This window comes from Sminthopsis crassicaudata, chromosome 1, assembly GCF_048593235.1.
Source record: "Sminthopsis crassicaudata isolate SCR6 chromosome 1, ASM4859323v1, whole genome shotgun sequence".
NCBI classification, from domain to species: Eukaryota; Metazoa; Chordata; class Mammalia; order Dasyuromorphia; family Dasyuridae; genus Sminthopsis; species Sminthopsis crassicaudata.
In genome coordinates this window covers 68906743-68933998 of record NC_133617.1, presented here as the reverse complement: position 1 = coordinate 68933998, position 27256 = coordinate 68906743, and the positions used below count along the sequence as shown (strand labels likewise).

Sequence of the window (27256 nt, the reverse complement as noted above, 5' to 3'; positions counted from 1 at the left end):
CCTGTCAGATACAGAACTCCTCATTTGATTTCTTAACAGGGAAAATAGGAATATTACAAGGAAACTGACAAGGAACTAAAAGCTTGTGCTTAAGAAATTTTTCAATGAGGGATGGCAATCCCTTTCGGTCTTCATTGGTTACTTGCACCTATGAGGGAGCATGCTGGGATCCTGGAGGCGCACTAAGGCTGGTGGGACTTGAGAAGCCCGCCCAGGGGATCCTGGGTCCCAGAGAAGGTAATCTGCTTCCTCCCAGATTTCAGATGGAATATGGGAGGGCTTTGAGAGAAGCGCAAAAAGGCGCCCAGAGGTCTGAGAAGAGAAAATGGAGTCCCTAATTTCACCATTAAGTCAGCCCCAACAAGGGACCAGAACAGGATGAAATTATTTTTTTTTAAAAAGGGAGTATTTGAATAACAGGTCAGTAAACTGACAAGACAGAGGGAAGATCTCAAAATAGCTAAATTCAGTGGACTTACCAGCCACATTCAAAATTACTATGGGGTTTAGCCATTGTGATAGAGTAAGGGGGGGGCCTGGCTAAACTCCGGCACTATCTCTCCTGATCCTGAGGAGACCTGAGGACAGGGCCTTAGGAAGGGGCAGCTCGACCCCACTGTGGGCAGTCTCTCTTCCTGTGCCCCTCCTGTTTGTTCTTAGGGGATGGGTCCCCGGAGTTTACTCCGGGGGCGATCAAAAGACCAATGGCCCTGGCCATGGCATCTGAGACATGAACTCCCATAGTTTCTGGATATGGCAGTGGCTAAAAATTGAGTCTGTTCTCTGATCCTCTTCCTGGCTCTGCCTTCTTCCTCTGCCACAGCTTAATCCTTGTTATTGAAAGCTCTAAAGAACTGTTTCCAACAGCTGTGTCTGGAGAATTTGAGGATCCATGACTACCTTCTGCAGTTCCCTCCGAATGTCTAGGACAGACTGATTAATAAAATGCATGCTGAGGACAGTGGTCCCCTCTGGAGAAGTGAGGTCCAGGTTAGTGTATTCTTTAGAGCCTCTACAAAGTGCCCCTGAAAGAGGGCAGGATTTTCCTCAGCTCCAAGGGATAATTTCCTTAAGTTTTTTCATAGTTAACTTGATTCTTAATTTCCTTCTTCATGCCTTAAATGAAGCAGATTCTCCTCTCAATTTCTGCTTCCTTCCTGATAATCCCATCCAGAACTCCGACAGGGACAGTAATAGCCCCTGAGGAGGAGAACTCAGCCATAGTATCCCCAAACTTCTTGGCTATATCCCAGATTCTCTTTTTCTCCTCTATGGTGCAACAAGAAGAAATAATGGTGTTAACATGTCCCCAAGTAAAATCAAATTGGAGGGAGATGGATTTAAAGCCCTCAATATAACTAGTGGGATCCTCAGAGTAATGACCAAGTTTTTCCTTAATCTGGGAAACATCTGGCATTGGAAAAGTCTCATGCATGCTGAGTAGTCCACACTGATAGTTTGCTACTTCTCTCAAGGGCAGAGTTTAGGAAGGAGTGGTTGAATCAGGATCCTGAGGGAGAGAAAAAGGGAAATTATATGGGAGGGACAGAAGTGGGATCCAAGAGGTTTCAGAATCTGGCTTAAGAGATGAGGGCCCAGGGGACCTAAGGCATGGTCTACTTTCAATTCCCTTCCAGTAGATTTAGGGATAGATGAACTGTCCTATCTTTGCCATGAGCCTTAGAATTCTTAGTCCTCTAGTGCCTCACCTCCTCTGGCATCCAGGGAGAGTGAAAAGGTGGTAAAGATTCCTTAGTCAAGAAGGAACTTTGCTGAGATGTGGCAAGAAATTTCAAGCCCAGGCAACCCCAGTCCATCCATCTGACAACCCAGACAAACCTTCCTAGGTGCCTGAGGTGACCCAGCTATAGGGATTTTTACATACACACACACACACACACACACACACACACACACACACACACACACACACTTACATGTATAATATATAAAGGGACTTACTTTAACAAGGAGTACATAAAATTTGAAGCTTCATATTGGGTACTAAAAATGTTGAGAAGGAAGACACCCCAACAAGAGTAGAGTCCCCTGGTCAGTGTCATGGATTTGGCAAAAAAAAAAAAAAAAATGCACACACTTATTCTCCAAGTTAAGGGGCAAAGATTTATTATTATTGTAACACCAATTGAAGTGGACTAAAGTTCTAAGGGGATATAGCAAAGAGCCAAAAATAAGAAGATAATTTTATAGCAAAAAGAAACAAAGATTAGGTTGATATGCTCTCAGAAGTACACAGTTGAGGAATGGTAGGGGTGGAGTAGTTCCCATCATTGGATTCTATGGCTTATTGACCAACAGATTCTTCTCTGACAGCCAGCATTGTCTGTGGCACTTCCAAGGCTGGGTAGCCTAGGACTTCTCAGGAATTGCTACATTCTCACACCTTAACACTAGGATGATTAAACATAAGTGAACTACAATCCCTCTTGAATCTTTTTTTAAAAGCTTCTTTTGGGGCAGCTAGTTGGTGTAGTAGACAAGAGCACCAGTCCTGAAGTCAGGAGGACCTGAGTTCAAATTTAGCCTCAGTCACTTAACACTTCCTAGCTGTGTGACCCTGAGCAAGTCACTTAACCCCAGTTACCAAAAGAAGAAGAAAGAAGAAGAAAACTTCTTTTAGTGTATTTTCTTCTACCAAATTGTAAGTTGTAGAAGCCTGAAACTCCAAAAAGGTATGCTTGAATCAGACAAGGAAGCACTTAAGGCTAATTACCTATTCTATGTAAGATAATTGCTCCATTAGCATATATTTGGATAATGGCTCTCCTCACCATTGGTGTTAGCAGAATGTTTGGTGTTAAGATAATTGTAGGCAACAATTGGAAGGGGGGAGAGGAGGATGCCCGAAGGACAAGTAGAATAGAGGCTGGAGACTCTGGAATCCAGGATACTGTCTCCTTCACTTCTCCTCCCAAAGACCAAAGACTTTGATTTATCCCAATTCTGGCTGACCCTGAAGCCCTCCAGGGAGCTAGCCCGGACATACATACATACATACTATATATATATAGTAAGCTCCCTGAGATTAAGGACTGTCTTTCTCATTTGTATCCCCATTTGGCACATGCCAGCATATACAAGTATTTAGTGTTTATTGAATTGAGCTGAATGATAAAAGCTCTGCCCCTAGGACTACTTTATCTTTTTGACTTTTAAAAATTGCTATTAGTGTGTTTTGCTTCTTTGTCACTTTTATTTCCCAAAATATCCCTTTCCCTCCTCCCAGAAAGTCATCCCTTATAACAAAGTATGAAAGAGGGGAAAAAAGAAAAACAAAAAAAAAACAAAAAAAAAAAAACAACAACAACAACAACAAAATACTACTTTGATAAAATTATCCAAAAATAATGTCAACCAAATCTGACATTATTTGAGGAGTCTGATCATATTTCCCCTACTCTGGATTTTTAGAAATCTGCTTTACTAAATAAAACAATAATTATAGATCACATATTTGCAATTCTTTAAAGTTTACAAAACATTTTTCCCCCACAACCGCCCTGAAGTTCTCATAACAAAAACACATAACAGCTCACATTTATTTAGTGCTTTAAGATTTACAAAAACTTATTTAGAAATTGTACTGTTTATTCCCATAGTTCTGTGAAGTAGATGCTATTATTGTCACTTTGTAGAAGAGGAAATGGAGGCTGGGGGTCATGGTTGTGGTGAGTGATTATGGTTCCCAATCTAGTCAGTGTTGGAAGTATGATTCAAACCCAGGGCTCCTTGATGTTAAGTTCACACCAGTCACTACTCAAAGCTTCCTCTCCTCCCCTCTCCTAGAAGAAACTACTCCTTTCCCAGCTTGTCTTTACTTCCACATCCCATTCAGTTGTTGATGATCAGAAAAGAGGCACATTCTCTCATTGCTTCCTCTACTTTCTGAAAGTGGAAATGGCCAGCAAAGCAAGAAGGTATCAGATGGTGGGTGAATCCCTGCAGACTGAGCCTGTCAGTAGTCTTGGGTGAGATGAAGTTGCGGAAGAAGCCCATTGCCTCCCTAAGCAGACTGTTACATACTTGGCAATGCCTAGGATTTCCCCTAATGATTAAGAAGATTTTCTTGACTCTACACTAAACCTCCATCCTCTTTGCTTCCACCCCACAGCTCCTGGGTATCTCAAGGGCCAGTCAGAGCAACTAATCTCTGTTCTACTTGTTTGCCCTTAAGCTGTTTGAAGACCTATTACCCTCTCTCCATGGTCCACCCTCTGTTTTCTTTAGATTAAACATCCCTGATTTTTCCTTCCAACCTCTCTGCTCCAGTCCATTCTACAGGCTGCAGAAATCTCTTTCCTAATTCTTAGCTCTCATCACGTTTCATTACATTTGTACCTTGCTCAAAATCCTTAGTAGGTTCCGGAGGTTCTTTAACAGATACAATGGCTTACTCCGACTCCAAGAATTCATTTAAATCATCATCATCATCATTGTCATCACCATCATCATATAACTATTATAATGTATATATATATATATATATATATATATATATATATATATATATAACTATAATGTGATTATTATTATTTTATTGCAAGCAGTTGGAGTGAAGTGACTTGAAAAGATTCACACTAGTAGGCATCTGAAGACAGATTTGAATTTAGGTCCTTCTTACTTCAGGGTGTGTGCTTAAGCCACTGTACTACCTAGCTACCCCTAAACCATTATTTTTGCTAAGCAAATGCAACTAGCGAACTTCCTTCAACTTTTCATGAACCTTTGCTCAAGGTCACCCAGAGAAAAAGCAGTCCCAAGGAAAGTGCTATCAGTCTGAGAAACCCCAGGCTATGAGGTAGGGCAGACCATACCCTGGCTGCAGATCAATCCATCTATGGGGCAGTTAACTTGGGCTCCACTAAATTTGGTCACAACATCCTGGCCTGCCCTGCTCCTCATGGCTCTCAGTAACACAGACTATACTGTTCTACTTGGAGTTCAACACCCTCTGATGACCCTGACTTACCTGGATGTTGAAAGGATTTCAAAGCACAGAGGATATTTAAATAATCATTTGGTCTGGGCAGTTGTTGGTACATAAAGCAAATACAGGGATTACAGAGTAGAGTCAGAAATCCCATTCTGCCTATCCATATCCATGTTATTAATACAAAACTCTCTGATCTATAACACCAAGTTTTCGTGTTTTTCTCATTTGAAGCCCATAGTTGCCATCTTTTGTTTCTGGGATAAAAACCAGAATATGTAACCTTATATTTGAGGTCCTTCCCAGATTACTTCTCCAGCCTTATTTCACTTTATGGATGGTAAGGTCATAGAGTATATAGAGTCTTGGACTCTATTCCAAATCCTGCCTAAAGGCACTAGCAATGTGACTCTCAATAAGCTATTTAACCTTTCTAAGCCTCAATTTCCACATATGTAAAAATAAAGTGAAGTGAGTAGAGCCAGAGAACGTTGTGCAAAGTAACAAGAAGATTATGTGATGATCAACGGGGATGGAGTTGGCTCTTCTGAACAATGCAGTGATTCAAGTCAATTCCAACAGCCTTTGGATGAAAAATACCATCCACCTTCAGAGAGAGAACTTTGGAGACTGAATGTGGATTGAAGCATAGCATTTTCACCTTTTTTGTTTGTTTCTTTCTTGTTGTTTTTTTCCCCTTTTGGTATGATTTTTCTTGCATAATATGACAAATATGGAAATATGTTTAAAAGGATTGCACATATTTAACCTATATCAGATTTCTTGCTATCTTGGGGAAGAGGGAGATAAGGGAGGAAAGGAGAAAAACTTGGAACACAACGTCTTACAAAAATAAAATGTTGAAAGCTATCTTTGCATGTATTTGTAAAAATGAAATACCATTGAGAAAAAAAGTAAATTATGGTATATGAATGTAATGTAATACTATTGTTGTATAAGACATGATAAGCATAACAGGCTAATTTCAGAAAAGTCTGGAGAGACTTACATGAGTTAATATTGAGTGAAGTAAGAAGAACCAGGAGAACATTATACACTGTAACAGCAAGATTATGTGATGATCAACTATGATAGACTTAGTTCTTCTAAGTAATACAGTGATCCAAGACAATTCCAGTAGACCTGGGAGGGAAAATGCCATTCAGATCCAGAGAACTGTGGAGATTGAATGTAGATCTAAGTATATTCTTTCTCTCTCTGTCTCTGTCTCTCTGCCTCTCTGTTTCTCTCTCACACTCTGTCTGTTGTCTGTCTGTCTGTCTGTCTGTCTGTCTGTCTGTCTCTCTCTCTCTCTCTCTCTCTCTCTCTCTCTCTCTCTCTCTCTCTCTCTCTTTCTCTGTGTGTGTGTGTGTGTTTCTTTATATATATACTGCTAAGACAATTAGGGCTAAGTGACTTGCCCAAGGTCACATAGCTAGGAAGTGTTAAAGTGTCTAAGGCCAGATTTGAATTCAGGCCCTCCTGACTTCAGGGCTGGTGCTCTATCACTGTACCAACTAACTGCCCCCAGAAGCAGCCCATTTTCAGGGGAAAGGGGAGGTAAAGAGAGGTGAAAAAATTCAGAACTCAAAATTTTACAAAATTGAATGTTGAAAACAAAAGACCCTATGGAACTAATGAGGAGAACCCTGAAACTTTCTTTCTTTCACTCTGACTTTGGGGGGGGAACACCAAGCTCTCCCCTGAGAGACCCATCTCAGGAAATCAAGATAAAGTGGTTTCATTCTGTTATATGGGTGGGACTACTTGAATCCAGGACCACTCCTAGAGATGGAGCTTTATTTATCCAGCTTTATTGAGTTGGAGATTAGCCAGAGACACTCATTCAATTCCAAGATTTTCTATTGTGATTCCAACTCAAACTGCTCCCAGCCCCCACCAAGAGCTGCCCATATAACAAGCTTCCTTCAACCCAACTCCTTGCAGAGGACCTAATCCGCTGAGGAAACCCCTCTCTCCCCTTGGCATAGCTGCGACCCTCTGCCTACTGAAATGACATTCTCTTTCAGCATTACTCCCTCTTTATCTCTCTCACCTATTTCCCAAACAAGACCTTATTCACCTCTCTGTCAGGTTTTCTCTGCTAGAAACCTTCTCTGCTAGAGGATTTGTCCATTAGATCTTTTAATAATAAACTTCTTTTGCCAGTTTAACTTTTCAGGTTTGTAAATTCATTTACGAAGGACCTGCACCAACTAGAAGGGGGTTCCCACAACTCCCTGCCCCGCCCCAAACTTCATCAGAACTTTAACAGAATTAAAGAATAAGCCTGAGATAAGCTGCCACTTCCCCATTGCTTTGCTGCTTGCAAACTTGTCCAGGAGTAGTATTATAGCCAATGCTCTTTTAGAGTAAAAGTCCTTTAGTCAATTCTCAGCAGAAACCAGTATCCTCCCAAGGAGGACATGTGGAATACAGAATCAGGAGCAAGTTTTATACCATTAGTTCACTTTCCTTATGCTCCCTTCCAAGGTTTGGATTGGTTGGATTTACAGTCAGAGTTAGTTAGAATTGGTCAGATTTATAATCCAAATTACTTTAAATCGGACTCCCAATGAGTTACAATTGGTTGATTTACAATCCTTTTTATTCACCCATTCCATATGTCAAAAGGCTTGTGTCCTGTCATTGACCCTAGCTGGTTTGGACCAGTTTAAGCCTGGGCCCCTTTGTCAGGAACTTTGTTGTTCAGTTCATTTCCTTGACTCACGTGGTGATTAGTAGGAGATACTTCACAAGATACTTCACCCCTCCTTCATCCTGTTTTGTTATCTGTGGAAACTTAATTTATCATTCTCCTCACACATATAATTGGAGAAATAAAATACTATAGAGGGGGAAAAAAAGAATTTAAGCTCTTTGAGATTAGTTCTGTGCCTCTTTTCATTGGGATTGAAAGGGCGGAGCAAAGTATTGTTCTTGTAGTCAGTGTTTAATAAATATCTGTGAAGTTGAACAAAGAAGAAAGTCTATCTACAAATTTGTTGCAGAGTTAGGATTATAACTCAGGCTCCTTTCATTGTCCAGTGTGAGGAAAGTAGGGGGGAAGCAGGGGCTGATTCATCAGAGGATCACCTCCCTAGTTCCCTCAGAGAGCTCCACTCTCTTACCTGAGTTCTACTTCCTTAGACCAAAAGAAACTTTGTCTTCACAGTAACATTGTGCTCAAAGAACCACTTCCCTTGGGCTTCCAGCTATTTTTCCAAGAGGAAACATTAGAGTTGACTATAAATACTTATTTTAAAATAGAAAACTTTTAGAGGTGAACACTTAGCAAAGCAAGATTCATTTGCTGGTGGGCCCTTCTCCTGTGGTCAAGAGTTTTCCCCGCCCTCTCATTTATCACTCAAAAGCAAGCTAAAGAAGAAGAGGTTCCTCTTTGAAGACCCAGATGCACCAGCATCATGCAGGGAAGAGGAATTGTTCTTCTCCTAGGTGAGTGTGAGGTCAGCTAGGGGTAGGGAATGAGCCACTCATTCTTCATAGGATGTGGAACAATGTGCTTTCCTTTCTATGAACCTGAGTAAACAGGGGGTCATAGGATTATCTATTAAGAATGGAAGAACTTCTAACCCAATTCGTTCATTTTAGAGAGGAAAAAAACAGGGCCAGCTTCTCTATATAATCCTTGGATCCCATAGCCTCCTGTCTTCTCCAGATTATCCCCACTATCATCCTCTTCCTCATTCTAGGTTCTTCATTCTCTCCTTCTCTACTGCTGCCTTCTCTATTACCTACAAACAGGCTCACTTAGAGCTCCCATCCTTAAAAGATCCTCACTAGAATTTATCAACTACACTACCCAGCATGCTATTTTCTCCTTTTTTTAACCAAACTTATGAAAAGAGTCATTTACAATTAATAACTTCCTTTCCTTTCTTCTTAACTCTCTGTAATTTGCCTTCTAACATCATGATTCAATTGAAACTGTTCTCTCTGCTCTTAACTATGTTAGGTTGCTTTGTTAACTTCAGTTACTGGAGTGTAACTACTCCTCCAACAGTTTCTTAATGAAATCAAATGGCCTCTTCCTAATCTTCCTCCTTGGACTTTCTGCATCATTTGATATGCTGACATTTCTTCTTGGATACTCTGTGTTTCTGGGATTTTAGGACTCCCTTCTCTCCTGGTTTTCCTTCTATCTGCTTGATGTTTCTTTTGCTGGTTCATTTATTGGTTTTTCATCCTTGTAATCTTCCCTAATAGTAGATGAACCCCAAGGCTTTGTTCTAAACCATCTTTCTCTTTTCTTTCTTTACTTTCTTTCTTGGTGATTTCATCATCTCCCAAGATGGCACAGTGAATAGAGAGAACTACTCTGAGTTCAAATCTAAACTCAGGCATTTGCTAGCTCTGTGATTCTAGGAAAAGTCACAATTTCAGTTTCCTAAACTATAAAAATGAGAATAATGATAGTGTCTACTCCTAGTATTGTGTGAAGATACAATGAGAAATTACATATAAATCACTTAGCACAGTGCCTGAAACATAGTAAGTGTTTAATGAATGCTAGTTTCCTTCCCTTCAGGGATTCAGTTACTATTTCTATACAGAAGACTTCCAGATCTAGATATACAGCTCTGTCTCTCTCCCACGTGACAATCTCAAATTGCAAATTATCTTGTGGATATTTCCAACTAAATCTCTCAGAGATTTTTCAAACTCAGCATGCTCAAAAGATAACTCATTATATTTTCCCCAAACCCATCTACCTAACTTACCTATTACTATGGAAGTCACCACCATCCTCCCAGTGATCCAGACTTGCAAACCCCAGATACCATCCTCCTTACTCTCTCTCTCTCCCTACATACCAATCTATTGTCAGACTTTGTTGTTTCTCTCTTTACAACATTTCTCACATATATCCCCTTGGAGCTCTCTATTCATACAGCTAACCCCTTAGTTCAAGGGAACTTATTAACTCTGAAAGACTATTCCAATAGTCTTTTAATTGATCTCCCTACTTCAAGTTTCTCCTGCTCTATTTCAGCCTCCCAGCAGCCTCCAAAGAGTTTCCCTAATCCCAGGCTTCATTCTTCTCCTCCTTCCAGGCCCCTGCTTAATAAATTCTGGTGTCTCTCTATTATTCCAAGGATCATTTGATCTGGCCCTTTCTTATTTTTCCAGTCTTCTTCACCTCCTTGACTCACACAGTGATTGGTTGGAAAAGTAACTTAACAAGATACTTCATCCCTCCCTTCATCTTGTTTTAATATCTGTAGAAACTTAGCTTCTCATACTCACACATACTACTATTGAAGAAATATAAATAAAATATATATATAAATAAAAAATATAAATTAATAAAAAAGGAATATAGGCAAATATCCATAATTGATTCAAATATGTTAATAAAATACTAGCAGGGAAATTTATCATCTTTGAGGTCTCTCTGTGTCTAAATCCTAATTCTGTGATTTCTTGGGTAATATAGGATAGCCTCAAATCAGATGTATTTTGCTCATAATATAAGCTCCTGATAGGATTTATATGATTCCATTTATTTATATCCTTAATATGAATTCTTGCTGATTGACTGGATCCTACTGTTTTCCTACCTTTCCCACCCAAATCCAGCTCCCTTCTCTCAATGTACTTATTGAACTTCATGTTTCTGAACATTGTAGTTATATCATCAATGTTTGTGGAATGAATAAATCAATGAAATGACAGCCTAGACATGCATACTCCTGGGCATTTGAGATCTCACATGGAGGAAGGACTTTTTATTGTGATGATAATAGAACAGTATGCGGCATACAAAAGGTACTTAATAAGTGATTGTTGATGAGATGATGGCTGTCGGAATATAATTTTTCTATCTTCTTCTAGGTTTAGTCTGTCTCACTTCCAGGGCAAGGACACAGACCTATGAAGGTAAATTGCTTCCTTCAAAAAGGAATTAGGAGGAATAGGTAGGGCTGGGGAGTGTAAACAAAGGCATTAATCTCTAGGAAGTTCATTGGTACTGAATGGCTTCCCAGGACTTTGATAGCCAGATATCCTCCACTCTTCTGATCAGTGGAGTGGAGTGAGACATTTTCAAGCTCTCCATGAAATAGTCTATATATAAAAGATTCATCTCAGGTTCAGATATTGAAGACATCTAGCAAAAAAAAAAAAAAAACAAAGAAAGAAAAAAGAAAAGAAAAGAAAAGGCAGTAGAAATAAAGTATCAGGCCCACAAAGCAAGGACATGCTGTAACCACCACAAGCATGTAGCTGCCAGAGTTGCTCTTGGGAAGGATGAGGGAATAAAGTCAAATCAACATAATTAGAGTGAAGAAGACAGTGAGAGCATATCTTGTTTCTTATTTAAACCAGTAGCCAGTTATCTGCAAAAAAAGCTTCAAGGAAGGAGGATAATGGGGAACCAACCTGGTCCTATTGATGAGTATTAAATTGAGGAGTAAATGATGAGTAAATTGTGGTTTAAACAGAGATGAATCAGTTCCTGTTCTCTCTCTCTCCTTCCTTCCCCAAAGTAACCAATGGCGGGTTTGGCAGCAAAGGAATTTGCTACTTAGTGCTGTATGGAAACATAGTCTTTATTGATTAGAATGGAAACACTGGAGAGCCGGTGGGCAAAATGGCTGCATGGTACAAGGCCATTTGCAAAGAGAAGATTCCCGTTCTCTCTTTTTATGCAGTGATGTAGGGAGGTTCCTGAGAGTGATGTAAATTAAGATAAGGACTCTCTTGTTATCTTTTGGGGACAAATAGAAGTCTCTTCCCAAAAGGAATTTCCTGATGCCATTTGGTCTATCTGAGCAGATTAGAATGGGGGCTGTAAAACCCTGGCCAGCTCAGATAGCCCAAACTAGTTTGACCAGATCTTGTATCAAAGATCCAAGTCCCAAAGGAAGTTGGAGATCAAACAAAGAATACCAAAGGGGCTACCGCCCTCAACACTATGTACCCTTTAAGAAGGGATCAGAGAACACCTGGCACAGGGAGCAGCCCAAAAATATGACCAGCTCCTGGGGAAGGTTTCCAATTAAAAAAAAAAAAAAGAGGTAGGGATTAGAAGGGTTTCTTCTTCAGGTTCTTCAAGGCTATTGATGGCCTTTCTGGTTCTGAAATCCTGTGCTTTTGTGAAGTAAATGCAAGTGAATTTGAAGGGGGGAGGACATTGACAATGGGAAGGATCAGCTAGAACTTTTCAGAATAAGGACTCTCTGTGCCCAATCTTAAAGGACCCTGATTATTCTAAGCAAAGATAAGGAGGGGATGGATGTATTCCAAGCAGTGGATTTGTGATATGTGATCTATTATTACCACAATTCAATTTGGAGATCCTCATGTAACCTACCTGCACCTTAGTGTCTCACGGTTTCCCTGGATCTAGATCCTCCATTTTTTCCATCGTCCATCAACTGCCTGAACCCCATGGACTGCCCTAATAATTCAAGATGCATAGGTATAGGAAAGGGGGATTACTACTGTTCCTGTAACCCTGGATTTACCCTGGCCTCTGGAGATTATTTCTTCACTGACCCAAATGAGAAATGTGAAGGTGAGAGATATTGAAATTAAGAATGGAGGTGGGGGGATGGGGGATAGGTGGGAGTGGGTGAAGACTCATGGGTAACCTATATAGGTTAGATAGAGACTACATAGACTATAAGTATGAGAGAGAATTTTCCTTCTGTAAAGGGTTTCAGCCTCGTTGGAGATATGGTAGTATTAATTTCAAAGCAATTGTAAAGGAATAATAAGAACATATATAGCACTTAAGATTTGCAAAGAACTTTATAAATACCATCTCATTTGATTCTTATAATAACCCTCAGAGGTAAGTGCTCTTATGTCTCCATTTTACACGTGAGGAAACTGAGGCTAAAAAAAAGATTAAAATTCTTGTCCAGGTGTGATGCTGGAGAATGTGAGGCAAGACAGAGATTAGGTTTTTAATATTTTAATAGTGGATTAGCTCCCATGCCTGGAATGCTCTTTCTCCTCCTCTCTCTGCCCCCTCACTTCTCTAGCTTCCCTCAACTCCCAGATAAAATCTCACCTTCTACAGTAAACCTTCCCCAATTCTCCTAAAAACTAGCAATTTCCTTCTTTGAATTATTTCCTATTTATCCTGTATATAACTGGTTTGAACATATTTGTTTTGCATGTTGTCTATCTGATTCGACTGTGAACTCCTTACAGGAAGACAGTATCTTTTTCCTCTCTTTGTATACATGGTGTTGAGTACAGTGCCTGACACATAATAGGCATTCAATAAATATTTATTAACTGACTGAGATTATACTGTATTACTCCTATCCTAGCCATGATCCTGTGCAATCATTCTCTCCACATTTCAGATCAAGATGAGTGTGCAGATTCCACAGCATGCCCACAATATTCTATCTGTATCAATACTCCAGGAAACTATACATGCTCCTGCAAAAGTGAATGAGGAATAGGAAAGATCAAGTAAGGGAGTGCCAAGGTAGCTATGACTGGAGGGAATTCCTGTAAAATGCAAATCTAGTTTTAATAAAATAAAGTTTGGAAGTGAACATGGATCTATTTAGATGACTGGTTAGATTCTCTCCCCACCCATTACTTCTGCTGGCAGTATGACTCACATTCCTTTCTTGCCTTCCCATCCCACATGACTCTTATGGATGCCATTCCATGAATTTTTATAGTGGAGTCACTCAGTGCATTAGAGAATTCCTTCACTTTTTTTTAACTTTAGTTTTTTATATACTCACGAAGCATTTGAACGTTTATAATAATATAATATAGTAATAATAACATCCTTTATTGCACCACAATTAGCTCATATCTTTTTACACATTGTGCATCTTTCTATGACTGGCAGTCGTTTTGTATTATTTGGGGAATAGAAGTAGGAAAGTTATGGACCTTCATAGCAAATGAACATCTTGAGAGACAGAGACAAGCTGAAGTAAGCTGAATTTGGAGATGGACATTAATTCTTTTATTTTTTTAAATTCAATTCTGTAATATTAAAAAACAAAACTCCACTGCCATCAGACTGAACAATCAACTAGTAGACTGAACTTCTTTGGTTGTCTGCAGTCATGTCTGACTATTGGTGACCCCATTTGAGGTTTTCTTGGCAAAGACATTGTAATGGTTTGCCATTTTCTTCTCCAGCTCATTTTTCAGCTGAAGAAACAGAAGCAACTGATTGATTTAGCTCTTAGTAAATCCATTTGCTTAAATGGCATAGCAGTTAGTAGTTACAAAACATCCTCCCCTTTCAAAAACTTGAAAAACATTCTCTCATAAATACATGCCATGTCCATGGGGATAGAGAGTGTGATCTTGAAGTGCAGTGGTAGGACGTATACCTTTATGTAACATATGTGGCCAAGACAACTCACAACTGCAGGGACCCCCCATGTCTGTATTATATGGTTTCAGATGGATTTGCTCTTTATATGTTATAGTGTCTCCAATGGACTCTCTGAGTTTGTTCCTTTATGAACCCAAACCCAGCTCTGATCCTTGACTGGGGCTCTGCTCTGTTCTTCTAGAAAGTCCTTTAGCCCAAAAATAGACAAAAGCCCATTTAAACCTGGATTCTGAGGGTTATCATTTATATATATGAAGATTACTTGGTAGTTAAGGTACCAGATATTAAGGTCCTTTTTCAATTAAACTGACAAGTATTCAACCACTACAGCAGAGATCTCAATCCTGATGGATTGGCCACCTATTCTGTGGGCAAAACTGATTTGCAATAGCTTGAAAGGAAAGTGAGCTGTGCAAATTTAGAGACATCTCCACTGCAAATGTTCCTGTGCACTATCTGTGCTCAATGTGTGCCAGAGCCTTTCAAGCTCTCATTGGTCTGATCAGTCACAATTGGACACGCTATACTTGGACTCCACTATAGTGATATTATTTGGGTCCTTTTAAGATAAAGGACAGTGACTAACCAACTACCACTTACTAGGTAGGACATGGGAGAACTGAAGTTTAATCTTTTCTCTTGACAACTCCTCCTGCTTTAGGACTTGGTGATGGAGCTCCCCCTAATTTGGGGTAGTCACCCAGAACCTTTCCCCAATCTTCATATCTGCAGGCTAGACCATAACCAGGCAATAACCATTTGTCTGATAATCACTAATTTCTCTAAGATTCAGTGTTTTAAAAAACAAAACAAGCAATTAACAACTTCAAGGTTTTCCTATTAGTGTATACAAAAGAAGGATTTCGGAAAAGGTACAAGGATGAGCTATGTCCTTGAGGCAAATCTTTCTCTGTCTCTTTCTCTGTGTCTCTGTCTGAGTTTTTTTTCTGTCTCTGTCTCTGTCTGTCTCTCCCTCTCTTTCTCTCTTTTCTCTCTTCTCTCGTTCTCTCTCTGTGTCTCTGTCTTTCTGTCTCTGTCTCCTCTGTCTCTGTCTCTGTCTCCCCCCCCCCCCTCTCTCTCTCTCTCTCTCTCTCTCTCTCTCTCTCTCTCTCTCTCTCCTCTTTCTCTCTTTTCTCTCTTCTCTCATTCTCTCTCTGTGTCTCTGTCTTTCTGTCTCTGTCTGTCTCTGTCTCTGTCTGTCTCTCTCTCTCTCTCTCTCTGTGTCTCTCTGTCTTTCTCTCTCCTCTTTCTCTCTTTTCTCTCTTCTCTCGTTCTCTCTCTGTGTCTCTGTCTTTCTGTCTCTGTCTGTCTCTGTCTCTCTCTCCCTTTCTTTCTCTCTCTCTGTGTCTCTGTCTTTCTGTCTCTGTCTGTCTCTGTCTCTCTCTCCCTCTCTCTCTCTCTCTCTCTCTCTCTCTCTCTCTCTCTCTCTCTCTCTCTTTCTCTCTCTCTCTCTCTGTCTCTCTGTCTTTCTCTCTCTTTCCTCTTTCTCTCTTTTCTCGTTCTCTCTCTGTGTCTCTGTCTTTCTGTCTCTGTCTGTCTCTGTCTCTCTATCTCTCTGTGTCTGTCTCTCTCTCTTTCTCTCTTCCTCTCCATCAAAAAAAAAAAAAGTTCCTCAAAATCTTCACATCCTCTAAAATGTATAGAAATGACTTACACCACAAAGAGCCTAACTCTTTAGTCAACTTTAAATATAGTTTAAGTAGGAGGCAGTTTTACTTCTTCATAACTTGCCTTTATGACCTGTTAATTTGCTGAAGTCTTAAAAGGCACAGATTTACTTAAGAAAAAAACCTCCTTATAATTTGGCTCTCCAGAAATGAATGTGTTAGCACAGGAGTCACTGATTTCCCCATCACCTAAGCTCTCTCAAAAGCATCTGGATGACCACTTGTTGGAAATATTATGAAAGGGATTCCTGTTTTGGTCTGGTTTGCATTAGGGAGCCTTTGAAGTCTCTTCTAACTTAGAGATCTTGACATGTTCTGGGTTTCCTTCTCAGCTCCATAAAGGAGAGTCACCAATACTAACTTTTCTGTAAATGCTTTCATAGTGAGCACACTGGATAGAGTACCAGGATGGAAGCAAGAAGACTCATTTTCTTGAGTTCAAATCTGGCCTCAGACACTCACTAGCTGGGCAAGTCACTTCCCCCCTGTTTGCCTCAGTTTCTGCATCTGTAAAACTGTTATGCCACAGCCTCCTTGAGCTGTTCTACCTCAGTTTCCCTGCATTAGTTTCCCTTATTGTACTGACTGAGTTTCCCTGAATTGTTCTATCTCAGTTTCCTTAACTGTTCTGCCTCAGTACCTTAAGTTGTAAACCCCCCCTGGTTCATTAAGACTGAGGACCATTTGCTCTAAGGTTATAAATTGTCAATGGGAGATGAGGAGCAGATCAGACTTCCTGACTCCTAGCTCCTTCTGCCCTCAAGAATTTATGACACTGCCCCTTTAAAATATTCCAAAAGATAAGACTATCTCAGATACTTCACTGACATCTTTACTTCTGTTTATTCAAATTTCCTGACTCTGGCTTTTAGTAAGAATTTATAGCCTCCCCCCATCCTGACAAAACCAAATGGTTCTAATTTTTCCCGCTCTTCTTCTTTTCTTTGTCTGAAAAGCTATAAAAGGGTTTTTCATTCCCCCATTCATCACTAGATACTTTGAGACGAGAGTCCTGTCCAGTCAATTAAACTCTCCAATGAATAAAATATTAAAAAAAACTCTCTAATCTCTATCTTGCCTCAGTTTCTTTGGCATTACAAAACAACCTGGAGAAGGAAATGGTAAACCACTCTAGTATCTTTGTCAAGAAAAACCCAAATGAGATCATGAACAATTAAATATGACTGAAATAATTGAACAAAAAAATCTTTCAATTCCCATTCACAATAATAACTAATCTTGGCAGCCTTAGTGTGGGGAACTCTTTTGACCAAATTTACCTTCTATCTAGATGTGGATGAATGTTCTGAGAGCCCCCATCGTTGTGGTCCCTATACCAAATGCACCAACACCATTGGAAGATACAAATGCAGCTGTTTGTCTGGATTCTCTTCTCCCAGTGGAAACTCTTGGATCCCTGGAAAGACAGGGCCTTTCCAATGTATAGGTAATACTCATGGGGTCACTGATGATTTGATCTGGTGTCTAGGATTGTCTTAATTGGCCCTGAAATAGCCTGCTCCCTAGAATTATACCTATTGGAATAGCCCAGGAGTTATGACTATACCTGCAGTGTTGGAATCACCTCTGGGGACTCTCTTCTCCTCTCTTCTCCTTTCCCCTCTTTTCCCCTCCCCTCCGCTCCCTTCCCCTCCCCTAACCCTTAACTATTCCATAATTGTGACTTAAACTTTACAATAAGAAGTTGAGCTATAGCCAGAAAGCTGTAGGTGTTTGATTGTCTTGGATGAACATTTCCCCTCCTATTTCCTCCCACCTTTTAATTAACATTTAAGTACTTGTTTTAAAGGAGATGATGGCTTTAGGAATTCAGGTAACAGAATTTTCTCATCTGAGAATATCTGCTTATATAAGGAGTTCTCTAGGGAAATTTAAATTAAGAATTTGTTATCTACTAATATTCTTTTGTTTCTGGGATAGACTTCCATGTTTAGAGTATAAGCCTGGGTTTTCCCAGCAAATGGGAGAAAAGGTTGGTGGAGGTCAAAGGAGGGTTTTGATCTATAAATCTTGTTTTACTGTTTGTATTTTGCACTCCTTTACTGACACCTTATCTGTTAGGAGTTGCTCTTTCTTGCAAGACCATAATAAATCCCTTTTTGCTTTTATTTATTTTTTTTAATCTGGAGAGTCTCTGATTTTTAATTTGGGTAAAGGTCACTGTCCCAAACAGGTAGACGCCAATATCTGGGCAGAATTAATAGAGTACTCTGCAAAGAGTCTGAACAATAAGCAATTTCTCTGTCTGTGCTACAGGTTGCCCCATGACCAGATGATGAGGTGCAAATGATAAGGTCAGAGAACCAAATGATGAGGTGCAAGAATTGGAGTGGAGATCCCCTCTAGTTGGAGGCACAGGTCCTATGCAAAAGAATTTGCAAACCCGAAATCCATGTGACAAAAAGGAATTTATTGGCACTGAGAAACCAGCTTGCTAGGAAAACAGACTTGTTAGTGGGCAAAGGGTCTTGTTAGGAAGATAGCAAAGGTTAACAATGAGAAGACAATATCTTCATCAGTGGGCAAAGTCTGTTAAGATGTCTGCAAAGACATTGAGGCATGTAGTCCTTAGATATATTAGGGCTTGCTTTTGATCTTTGGCCCAGAGATGGGGGCCAACTCCTGAGAGACTGATTTTCAATTCAATTTAATTTAAAATTGAATAAGATTACTTAACTGGGACTTTGAACTGCTGAGAGCTGTTTGTGGTAATTCAATAGAGGATGATTGATCAAGATCTTCAATTGAATGAAACCACTTCACTGGGAGTTTGCAAGTTTCTCCCAGGGTCTGGGAGTTCCCTAAGGGGGTACAGTTTACATCTGGGCCCCCCAAAAGATCACAATTTATGTCACAAATAGTACCATTCCCTTTGGGTATGGAAAAACATGAGAGTGAATTCAAGTGCAGGATCCTTCTGTTCCCAAAACATCATTTCTGCGGAGAATTGCATTGCATTGTTCTACTTTTCCTTTCGATGAGGGAGTCAACCAGGCTATAAAAGCCCCTTAGCTCTGGAGAGCAAACAAGTTTGTCTCTCATGGCAGGGTGAAAGATTCCAAAATCTGGGAACTGTACTGGCATGTACCTGAATCTGGAATGTAACTGAGAGTACCTCTGGCAATTTCTCGGGGATGAGCATACCCCGTGCAAACCTTGGGTATTAAGGAAGCAGCACTCTCAAACCTGCTTTGTCTGGGAACTGAGTGGGCACCTGTACACCCATCCAATTGGCTGTTCCTTTTGATGAGGTGCGAGAATAGAGGGTAAGAGATCCCCTAATAATAATGGGATCCCCTTGGCCAGTGGCAGGCTTTGCAAGAGAATTAGCAAACCCCAATAAATGCAGCATGAGGTTTGTGGCAAAGAATCGGTTTATTTGTACTAAGAAGCCAGCTTGCTGGGAAGACAGTCTTCTTACTGAGCAAGGTCCTGTCAGGACTATAACACGGAGAAGAAAATATTTTCAGTAGTGGGCAAGATCCTATTAGGACTTCTGCAAAGATTCGGGGTTCAGAATTGCCTTTTATTAGCTTTCTGAGGCTTTTTTTAGGGTTTTCCCAGGCCCATGAGTTGGGAGCTATTCAAGGAACTAATCTCCAATTTAATAGAGGGTGGTGATTATGCTCCTGGCTAAGATCTCCAATTGAATGAGACCACTTAACTTAAAGGTGTTGTCTAGAAAAGGTGTGCTTTTCCCAGGGGAGAGCTTGAGACCCTGAATCACTCTTCCCCCTCAGATTAAAGAAAAAAGCAGTTTTAGGGGGCCCCCTAAAGGTTAAAGGGGACACAATTTACATCACTTTTATCCTTGATTTTTGATGAAGAAAGTAAGACTGAATCAGGAAGAATTCGGTCAAGGATAGTAATTCAAGGCTAGATGTTTAATTAGTTTGGGATTTGGGTCATTCCTACTCTGGTGGATAAATATTATTGGGTAAATTATACCAGAGAGGCAATGAAGAAAATATCAGAGTAGTTAAATGTCACCAGCAAAATGGCATGGGAAAATAGAATGACTCTGGACTAGTTATTGGCTGGAAAAGAAGATCTGTGCAGGGGTTAATAGGCTTTTATGAAGTGGGATGTAAAAAGTATTATCCAAATTTGAGGGATTAGAGAAGGATGTGGAAACCAAATAATTAAAAAAGAAAAAAGAGGGAAACAGTTATGAAAAACTGAAACCCACAAGGACAATCACGAATAATCAAGGGTGGAGGCTATCTTCCCCCAAAAGAATATTAAACTTGTTGGTGGCAGGAGCTGATTTTTGTAATCAGGTGGCCTGAGATGTGAAAATGATGTTTTGTTTTTTTGCTCCTAGCCTTTCTCCTGTTATCTTCCCCTTCTAGAATATAAACTCCTTTGGGGCAGGGAGTGGCTATTTAATGAAGGGTAGAAATTCATGTGTAACTCCTGTAACATCCAATTAATGGGGAATCAGGGGAGGGACTTGTGCTTCAGAAAAAGAAATAAAATACTGCTTTTGGAGTTTCAAACATGTGTCTACTAATCTAGGCAACCATTTTTGCAAAAATGTAAAATAAATCTTTCCTACATTCATCAGTGTGTCAGTGGAGTTCTTGGTAAGATATTTTGTTTTTTACAGGCTACTTTCATAAAAAACTGGAAAAACTTACATAAATTAATGCAAAGTGAAATGAGCAGAACCAAGAGAACACTGTACACAGTCATAACAACACTGTGCTATGTTCAACTAAGATTGACTTAGCTCTTCTCAGCAATACAGTGATCCAAGAATAGACTATTATTTAAAATTGACATTAAAAAAAGAAATGCTTTTTGAGAGGCAGTATGATGTAATGCTTCTGCTACACATTAGCTGGGTGAACCCTGAGTGTACAATGTAGGCAATTTTCTAACGACTATGGAGCAATCACTAATTATTGTTAGAGCAAGTATCCTGTCAAGTAAAGCCCAGATTCAGATTCTCTTCCTTTTTGTTAGATATTTAACGTTAAACATAAAAAAAAAAATCTTTCTCATGAATTCATTGGTATAGAAAATTGTTCTCACTGGAGGAACTCCTTTAACCAATGTAAATTGGTTCTTGTGTGGCAATTTACCAGTTCAGAGCAGTGGTATATAAGTCTGATAGAAATGAGAGTCATTAAGCCATGTGTGAGAATCCCAGCAGCTGCATGTTAAGTTTATTTACATATGTACTGTTATTTATATCTTATTGTATTTTTTAATCTATTCTGTTTTCCCAAAGACATTCCGGGCTGTGATTTGTACACCTCTTATCTGGGGGCCTGAGAAACAAAAGTAGTTGCTCAAAGCCCTCTCACAGTGTGCATCAACTGGGATTGACCCCACATCTCCCTGAAGATTTAATTATGTGACCTATAAAACCTAGGGCTTGAGAAAGAATTCTATATGTGCTTGCATATCAGTTCTTTAGGGAAACTTAAATTAAGAATTTTTTATCATTGACTTGTATTCTTTTGTTTCTGGGTTAGATTTCCATAATTAGAATATAAGTCCAGACTCCCTCAAACATTGGGAGAAAAGGCCAGCCGGGGGGGTGAGAGGGGCTTCAGGAACTTCTGCGCTTAGGCTCTTTAATCTTGTTTCAAAGTTATGCTTTGCTCTCTTTTACGGACAAACACATTGTCATATAAGAGATGCTCTTTCTTACGAGATCATAATAAACCCCTTTTTGCTTTTTCTTACTCTGAGAGTCTCTGATTGTTTTTATGGATGCTCCTATCCCACACAGGAACAAGTACACAAGTAGAACATCTTCCACGATTTAGCCTTTGGGGAGGCAGTATGGGTGACTCAGGGGTACATGGAGATTGTCTCGCTTTGGGGTTCCAAGGGCATTTGGTTGCAATGGTCAGTTTGTGGAATGATGGCATTTTCTTCTTCAATCCCCAGATGTGGATGAATGTATGGATGTCACAGCTTGTCCAGCACACGCTACTTGTACCAACACACTAGGAAACTATTCCTGCACCTGCAACCTTGGCTATAAGTCCAGCATTTCGGAAGTGAACTTCCAAGGCCAAGGAACACAGTGCAAAAGTGAGTAAAGGCATTCCTGTGAATCTGTCTGCAATATTTAGCAAAGTGGAGCAGGGAATTTGGACCCTGAGGACTCTTTAGCCAGGAGTGATGAAGTAGAAAGGAAAACTATGGTTGTAGTCCATAAAAGAAGGTGATACTTTGATGAGGTAAAAGGTATCTTATCCATCCACTTGTGGACGGCCAGAAGTAGAGAATGCCCTGGGGGCTTTGTCCAGGGGCTGGGCTGCAGCAAGTGAGCATCTCTTCTGTTCTGGGTATGCCATTTTGGGAAGAGCATGGATAAAATAGAGAGGGCAAAGCAGAGTGGACAGAAAGCCAGACTCAGGGCCAAATAGCCTTAATTTCAAGTCACCCCTCTATCCATACTGCCTGATCTAGTGTGACCATGGACAAATTCATTTAAAATCTTAGTGCTTTAAGCAAATCTCTAAGATTATACTGTTATTCAGTCATGTCTAACTGTTTGTGACCCTTCTTGCAGTTTTCTTGATAAAGAAACTAGAATAACTTCCCTTTTATTTCTCTAGCTCATTTCACAATTGAGGAAACTGAGAAACAAAAATTTGCCTAGGGTCACATAGTCAATAAGTATTTGAGGTCAGATTTGAGGGCAGAGCTTCCTGATTCCAGGCCCAGCACTCTATCCACTGAGCCATGGAACTCTCAATATGACATGATAGATGTCTTCAAGTACTTGAAGGTCTCTGATGTAGAAGAAGTGTTAGACTTTTTCTAATTGATCCTGGAGGGCAGAAGAGGAGACGGAAGCTGCAAAAAGGATATTAAGCTATTCCAGGGTGGGGTTCTCCCTAACTATAGGTCTTCAAGAAAAGGCTGATGAGTATTTCTTGGTATAAGAGTGCTGTCTTATTGACTCATAGGGATGCCAATTCTTGGCCATAGAGATCCCAGGGGAGCCCAAGTTGCAGGGATAAATCTGGATAAACAATATTTTAGTTCTGGAAAGCTCTAATCCATATTCAAAGGGAAACTGATTTTTTCATCTTTGGGCAGAACAGGAGGTAAGCCATAGCTAGGGCTTACTTCTCTATGTAGATTTCTGTGGATCTGAAAAAAGCTACGGCAATTAATCTGAATTAGTGATCTGAACAGAAAGTGAGGAAGGAGCTGAAAGGAGAGAAATATTCTTTGAGATGGTGTGAACAGGGAAAGCATCCTAGAATAAGGGACCTCAAGGAGGGAGAGCTTGCTCTGATTCTAGAAGCAAAGTTCTTTAATTAAAATGACTTTCAAATGAAGTCATTTGAACAGAATAGGGAAGGATTACTATAAGCAAATACTTCCAAAGAGGAAGGGGATCCTAACCTCAGATTCATCTGAACTATTGTGTTTTTAGTTATTTGTTTGTTCTCTCATTTTTCCTCTCTATGCACTCAGTTCCCTATTTCTAGAAGTTTGAAGTTAGATTTCTCCTAAGTTAATTAGCATTTATTAGGCAACTACTATGTGTCAGACACTGTGATAAATGTTGAGGATAGAAAGGGGGAAAAAAATTCCCTGTCCTCAAGGACTTACAATCTAATATTCCCGGTTAGACTATATGTAAATAACTAGGTACATACAACATTTATGCAGAATAGGTGTAAAGTAATCTGAGAAGTCCTAAGTCTTGAAGGAAAAAAAGGATCCTGAGAGGTGAAGGTGTTGAGAGAATCTGTTTAATGTATGAGAGACAGTATAGATAGGGGATATGGAATAATGAGTTCCCAAAAAAGCTAATAATCCAATTTGTCCACTAATAAATAGAGAGTGAAGAGGAGTAACTATTTTAAAAAAATATTACGAAAGTATGGCCCAGATTGTGGGTCATTAAACATCAGGCTGCAGACTTTATATTTTATTGCATCCTGGAATAAATAGGGAATCACTGAAGGTTTCTGAGGAGGGAGTGGGAATCGTATAACCAAATCTATTTCAAAAAAGACTTTTCTGGCTATCAAGTAAAAGAATAATACTAACAGTTCCCATGTATACAGTAACTCTGGGTTTGCAAAGTTCTTTAATTAAAATGACCAAATGAAGTAGATAGAAAAAGCATTATTCAACATCAACAGTCAATAAACATTTACTAAGCACCTACTATGTGTTAAGCACTGGGGATACAACTAAAAAAGAGAGGGTCCCTGCCTTCAAGGAGCTTACAATCTAATCAGGGAAGACATTATACAAAAAAAGAAGATGAAAAGTGGGGAGTGGGGAGGGGCGTTCCAGAGGGTACATGGCGCAGGGACCCTAGATATTTACAGAAATGAAAGTGAGCCAAGCAACCCTCTAGGATTTAACTTTAGCATTCTTTCCCCAATAGCAGTCTAGAACACAGACTTGATAGGTTGGCTGAGACGACCACCATTGCAAAAGAGGACCAGGTCCTCTCCTGAGACAATGAGGTATCTAACCACATGGAGAGATGCATACAATTCCTCTCTTTCCCCTCCTTGCCTACCCAAACTTCATGGCCACCCTCACTTCCCCTGTACCTTGGCCTGACTGATGCTTTGGGACTTTTAATTAAGCCTCACCTTGCTGAAACATAAACATACTTATTTGGGGTCTCCTAGGGATTCTTGTCAAGTGCAAAGAAGACTTGCATGACGAACAGGTGCAGCATTGCCACAGAAATTCAACTCTCCCTGGGCTCCCAGAATATGTAAGTGATGGTTTTCTTAAAACGTGATTTAGAAATCTTATATTTCCTTTGAATGAATTACTGTGGTCAGAAGCAAAAACCCCTTAGGTGTGGAGGGAAGGAGAAAGCAGGGCTTGGCCCTAAATGAAGGTTTTCTCTGAAAGTGGACAATAGAGCTATGGGGCAGAGAGGCAGTTCTAGGTGTTCAGTTCTAGGTAAAGTCTTGCTTCACTCTTTGTGACCCGATGGATCAGAACATCCCAGTACAGAATCTTGGCAGATCTTGGAGTGGATTGTCCTTTCTTGTTTCAATGGATCAAAGCAAATAGCTAAGTGACTTGCCAGCTAGTGTCTGAGGTTGGATTTGAACTTGGTTCTTCCTGACTCTCAGACAGAGCTCAGTGCTCTACCTCCTGAGCCATCTGCTGCCAAAAGCCCTGAGTTCAGTACCCGGTTTTCTACCACTCTTAGTCAGTAGATAAAAAGGAGAATAGTGTTTAACTTGGGACATTGCATTATAGTGGTTAAAGTAAGAGTTTTAGAATGAAGGCAAGCAAAAGACCTGGGGAAGATGTCATCATGGCAAAGAAATCCCCCTGTAGGGAATATGGAGGCTTGGCTAGTTTCCCAGGATGCTTTTAGGTTGTTGTTTCTGGGTAACCCTTGTTAGTGATGGTGCCAGAAGCTGCCTAAGGATTAGGCACAAAATATATTGAGGGACTGGCCACATGCTCAACAACATTTTCATCCTTGACATCTCCTGAAACCTTTCTTATTCCTGTGGCTATTCTTGGATCAAATAGGCCCTGAAAGCCTATGGTTGTTAGACTCTAAGCTAAGTCATCTATTGGTCACTTAATTGGTCACTTATTATGTGCCACATGCTGTGCTAGACTCTAAGATATAAAGAAAGGCAAAAAATTTCGGTCTTGCCCTCAAGAAGTTTACATCCCAATGGAGAGGCAATGAGAAAAACAACTATGTTCTCTACGAGACATGTACAGAATAAAGGGAGGTAATCTCAGAGAGACTGCAATAGCAGTGTGATGGAAGGGGGAATACAAGACAGTTGTTTGGGCTTCCTAGTAATGTGATGGGTCAGTTTTAAGGACCATGGATCCGTGGCAGCTCTTGGGGAAGATGATGACCACCATTGCAAAAGTAACTGTGTAACTTCCTCAGGGAAGCTTATGGAGTTGCTTATGATTTGCACAAGTTGTCCCTCTTAGGGTCCTACTTACAATTTTGCTGGTTTGGAGAGTTTTACATGTTTGCTATATAGCAAAGATCCAGCTTTCATCAGACAGTGAGCTTTGGCTTCTTTATGTGACATTTTCTCTTCTGCCATCTCTCTCCAAAGTCTCATCATCTTAGTGAGATGATCTCTAGCTCTCAAGGGCAATTCTAAGGAAAGGCAGCTTGAATCCAAGACCTCTGCCTCCAAATCCAGGGCTCTTCTCATTACATCATGCTGTCTATAGATTGGTTGGTTGAACTCAAGGTTCCAAAGTTCTGGGACCTCTAATTTAACATAAGCTTATTTTTTCCTCCTTTAGACACAGACTTCCTTCTGCATGCTACTGGACTCCATCTTCAATGTTCTGGAAGACACTTGTGAGAATAAGACCACCACGGTGTCCTTAGAGGTAAGAGTTGAGTTAGAGGAGTCATGGGAGTTCATTGAGACATGGACAAAGAAGCTTAATAAAAGCTGACCAGAGTTGAAACTAAGGTGGGGCAATAAGTACTTTGAACCAGGGACAGAAATTAAGAGAGTGCAAAAATTTAATGAGTACCCTACTTCAACAGTGTAGTAGGTGAGGTGAAATACTCTGGGAAGATGCCAGAGAAGTAGAGGAAAAGGAATTGTAGGGACCAAAAGGCATAGGGACCATGGGCTGCAGCTTGTACCCTTCATTCCACAGAGACATCCATAATCTGTCTCATCCAGATCCTTCCCTAATCAAGTCAAGTGCCTAAGACTTCCTTCTCCCACCTTGCTTCCTTTTTAGGTGTGTCGCCCTGTCTCCTTCATTCCTTAAGCAGGATTTTTTCATCCTAGAAAAGGCAAGTGTGGAAGGAAGGAAAAAGACTATGTGATCCCCAAACCATGGGTTGAACTAGGTGACCACTGAAATCTTTTCCAACACTAAGATCCTAGTCCCTAAGTACTTATAGTGGATTTCACTCTCCCTCCCCTCCCAACTGAGTTGTTCTCCATTATTGCTTAAACAATTATATAATTCTTTTGTTTTTGCATTGCTTTCATTTTCAAATATATCCTTCCTTCTTCTGCTGTCTGAGGAATAATCCCTTGTAAAAGAGAATGAAAAAGAAAAGGGTGAGGGGAGAAATTCATCATCAACCCTATCTGACAGTATATTCCACAGCCATAGTCCCCCACCTCTGCAATATCTTCTCTGGGTCTCCAAGCTTGGTCATTACATTAATCCTTGAATTTTCAGGGTATATTTCAAATTGCTTGCCCTTGTTGGTACCTCTTGAGGAGTGGAAACCCTCAAGTGCTCACTACATCATTTACATTTCCATGCCTGGGTCAAGCATTT

At 40.1% G+C, this 27256-nt stretch overlaps 1 protein-coding gene across 1 annotated transcript in view; it reads left to right on the top strand.

Moving 5' to 3' along the window:
* Positions 1–8045: 8045 nt before the first annotated feature.
* The window catches only part of ADGRE1 (adhesion G protein-coupled receptor E1), a 39070-nt gene continuing 19859 nt past the window's right edge, over positions 8046–27256 (top strand). The window contains exons 1-7 of the mRNA XM_074309993.1: positions 8046–8407; positions 10808–10852; positions 12324–12491; positions 17259–17414; positions 21893–22039; positions 24622–24710; positions 26246–26335. Coding sequence (XP_074166094.1) covers positions 8377–8407; positions 10808–10852; positions 12324–12491; positions 17259–17414; positions 21893–22039; positions 24622–24710; positions 26246–26335 — 726 coding nt within the window. The 5' untranslated portion in view covers positions 8046–8376. The remainder of the gene's footprint in view (positions 8408–10807; positions 10853–12323; positions 12492–17258; positions 17415–21892; positions 22040–24621; positions 24711–26245; positions 26336–27256) is intronic.